The 2498-nt window shown below is 51.1% G+C and overlaps 1 protein-coding gene across 1 annotated transcript; it reads left to right on the top strand.

Moving 5' to 3' along the window:
• The first annotated feature begins 1280 nt into the window (after window positions 1–1280).
• Window positions 1281–2076, top strand: LOC108355036 (arf-GAP with SH3 domain, ANK repeat and PH domain-containing protein 2-like). The gene is made up of 2 exons (XM_017606211.1): window positions 1281–1793; window positions 1858–2076. The coding sequence occupies exons 1-2, from the start codon at window positions 1281–1283 to the stop codon at window positions 2074–2076; spliced, it is 732 nt and encodes a 243-aa protein (XP_017461700.1).
• Window positions 2077–2498: the final 422 nt, after the last annotated feature.

Raw genomic sequence — 2498 nt, 5'->3', positions numbered from 1 at the left:
TTTCAGCTTGAATGTGCCGCTAAAAACAAAAAGACGCTTTTTGAGAATGTCATCATCGACTGGAGCTTTCAGCCGGAGGATCCATCGACTGACTTTAGCGATGATGACATTGATGATAAGGTAGGGACTTTTTTGTGTTAAAACATTGTTCCATTTGGTGACATTGTTTTCATTATTCAGAACTGGGTACTCACTCCGGAGGAGATGAACATCTTCAGACGAGGAAACATCACCAATGGCACCGGGTCGGTGGTCAATCGGCTGCGAAATAGCAATCGCAAGCTGTCCTTTGGCAAGTTTAATGCAGTGGAAGGGGATGGAAGCACAATTGACCAAGTAGGGAAACTTTTTAGCTTATTTGGTATTAAAATCTAATTCGACCACTTTGTTTGCTTTTGCAGCCAAATGGCAGTTCATTCTCCAGCCACCCCCTCAAGTCAAACTCTGCCTCTCGACCTTCCAGTGTCATCGGTGATGTTCACGTGATCAACATTGACGCGGCAAACCAGCCCAATCTGAGCAGTTTCAAGTCTACCTCGGTGTCTGTGGGCACTGCTGCTGCCACTCCCTCATCCGAGGCGCACAGTGATCTGCAGTTGCCGGCCGGCAACTTTATTCGCGGTCCAAACGGAAACGCCTCGAACAGGAACAGTAGTCGGAGTAGGGCTCGTCACTCTGCCGGCCACGAAACGGCGTCCACCTTTGTCGCTGAAGCTGCCTCAAAGTCGATGGAGCCTCAAAGCACTATCAGCACCACTACCACTACCACCGCCTCCAAAGTACTTCCACCGGTGGGACTGGCACCGAATCGGGCTTTTGTTTCCGGTCACTCTCGAGCCGCCNCCGGCAACTTTATTCGCGGTCCAAACGGAAACGCCTCGAACAGGAACAGTAGTCGGAGTAGGGCTCGTCACTCTGCCGGCCACGAAACGGCGTCCACCTTTGTCGCTGAAGCTGCCTCAAAGTCGATGGAGCCTCAAAGCACTATCAGCACCACTACCACTACCACCGCCTCCAAAGTACTTCCACCGGTGGGACTGGCACCGAATCGGGCTTTTGTTTCCGGTCACTCTCGAGCCGCCTCGGCGGACATTAGCAACTACGCCACTGCTACCGGCTTCGGAAAGCAACAACAACAGCTGCAGCAGCATAATAACAGTCACATCATTGCACCGACGACAGTGGGTGCCACCACCTCCACCCACTCTCCGTCTGTGAGCATTAACAGCAGCAGCACTGGTGGGAGGCCCGAGTCCAATCTGACCGTTCGAAGTCGGAACATGCACCACGCGCGTAACAACTCAGTGGACAACTCGCTGGTCACTTCAGGCGGCGGCGGCTACCAAGCGTTTGCCATCAACTCGGGCAGTCAGACGAACATTGTTACCTCGGGTGGATCAGGCAGTACTGCTTCAAGTGCTTCGGGGGTGTTGGCCAAGCCCGCAATACCTGCCAAGCCGTCGGGCATTGTCTCCGTTTTTGTGCCCGGATCGGCGAGCAATCTGTCGATGAGCAGTGCCACCAACAGCAACAAGAGCACGGGGAACATCTACAGCAAAGTGACGCTGAACAGTAGCAACAGTGGTGGTGGCAACCTAGCACCTTTCAATAATCGGGAAGGTCCTCCTCAAACGACGAATCAGCCCAGTCAGGTAAAGCCAGCGCCCTATCAGGGAAGCAGCTTTTTGCCAGCAGGCGCCTCCACTCCCATCGGTCCCAGTGTTTCAAGCTGTGTGCAAAAGCCAACCAGTAGTAGCAGCAGTGCACTCCTCCCAGTGCCGCCGCCGAGAAAGGTTTGTTGTTGTCGGCGTTTTTAGAATTTTTTAATGATTTTAATATACTTTTTAATGGTGACAGAAACCACACGGTGACCAGTCGCCCTTGCCCAGGTACCGGCGAGCCATTGCACTGTACGACTGCGACGCCGATCAAACCGATGAGCTGTCCTTCAAAGCCGGCGAGGTGATCCTCGTGCTGAACGAACGGACAGCCGATGAGGACTGGATGTCGGGCATCATGGAGAGTGACCCCTCCAGGGAGGGCCTCTTTCCCGCCATCTTTGTCGAGTTCATCTAGTAGGGCAACATCAACATCTCCTGCCCTTTCTTCAACACACATTCCATCATTGTTTTCCCCATCCTCCTTCTTTGTGGGCACTATTACAACTACTTCACCCCCTTTGATACCGATGAGTCCTTCTCCCCCTAAAACTCTACCTACAAAAATCGCCTCACAACGTCTTGAACAACCTACGAAACACTCCCTTTTGTTCAGTCTCTCACAATCCCTTTCTAGTCATTTCTATCTTCAAACACACCTCTCTCTTTCTCTCTATCTACAACCACCACCACAACCTCTATCTATATCTCCTTTTTTGCATTTTATTGTGATTTGCCAAATCATCTTATTTCTTTCTTCTTTCTGCATTTTACAACATTTTTTTATTTGAAAGCTGTCTCAAGTTGATTTGTCAGCACCACACATCCTTGCTTTATTCA

The sequence above is a fragment of the Rhagoletis zephyria genome, unplaced genomic scaffold, assembly GCF_001687245.7.
Source record: "Rhagoletis zephyria isolate East Lansing unplaced genomic scaffold, Rhagoletis_zephyria_1.1 Rzeph_scaffold_41660, whole genome shotgun sequence".
Classification (NCBI taxonomy): domain Eukaryota; kingdom Metazoa; phylum Arthropoda; class Insecta; order Diptera; family Tephritidae; genus Rhagoletis; species Rhagoletis zephyria.
The sequence above is the reverse complement of the archived record's forward strand: the minus strand, read 5'-3'. Positions and strand labels throughout refer to the sequence as shown.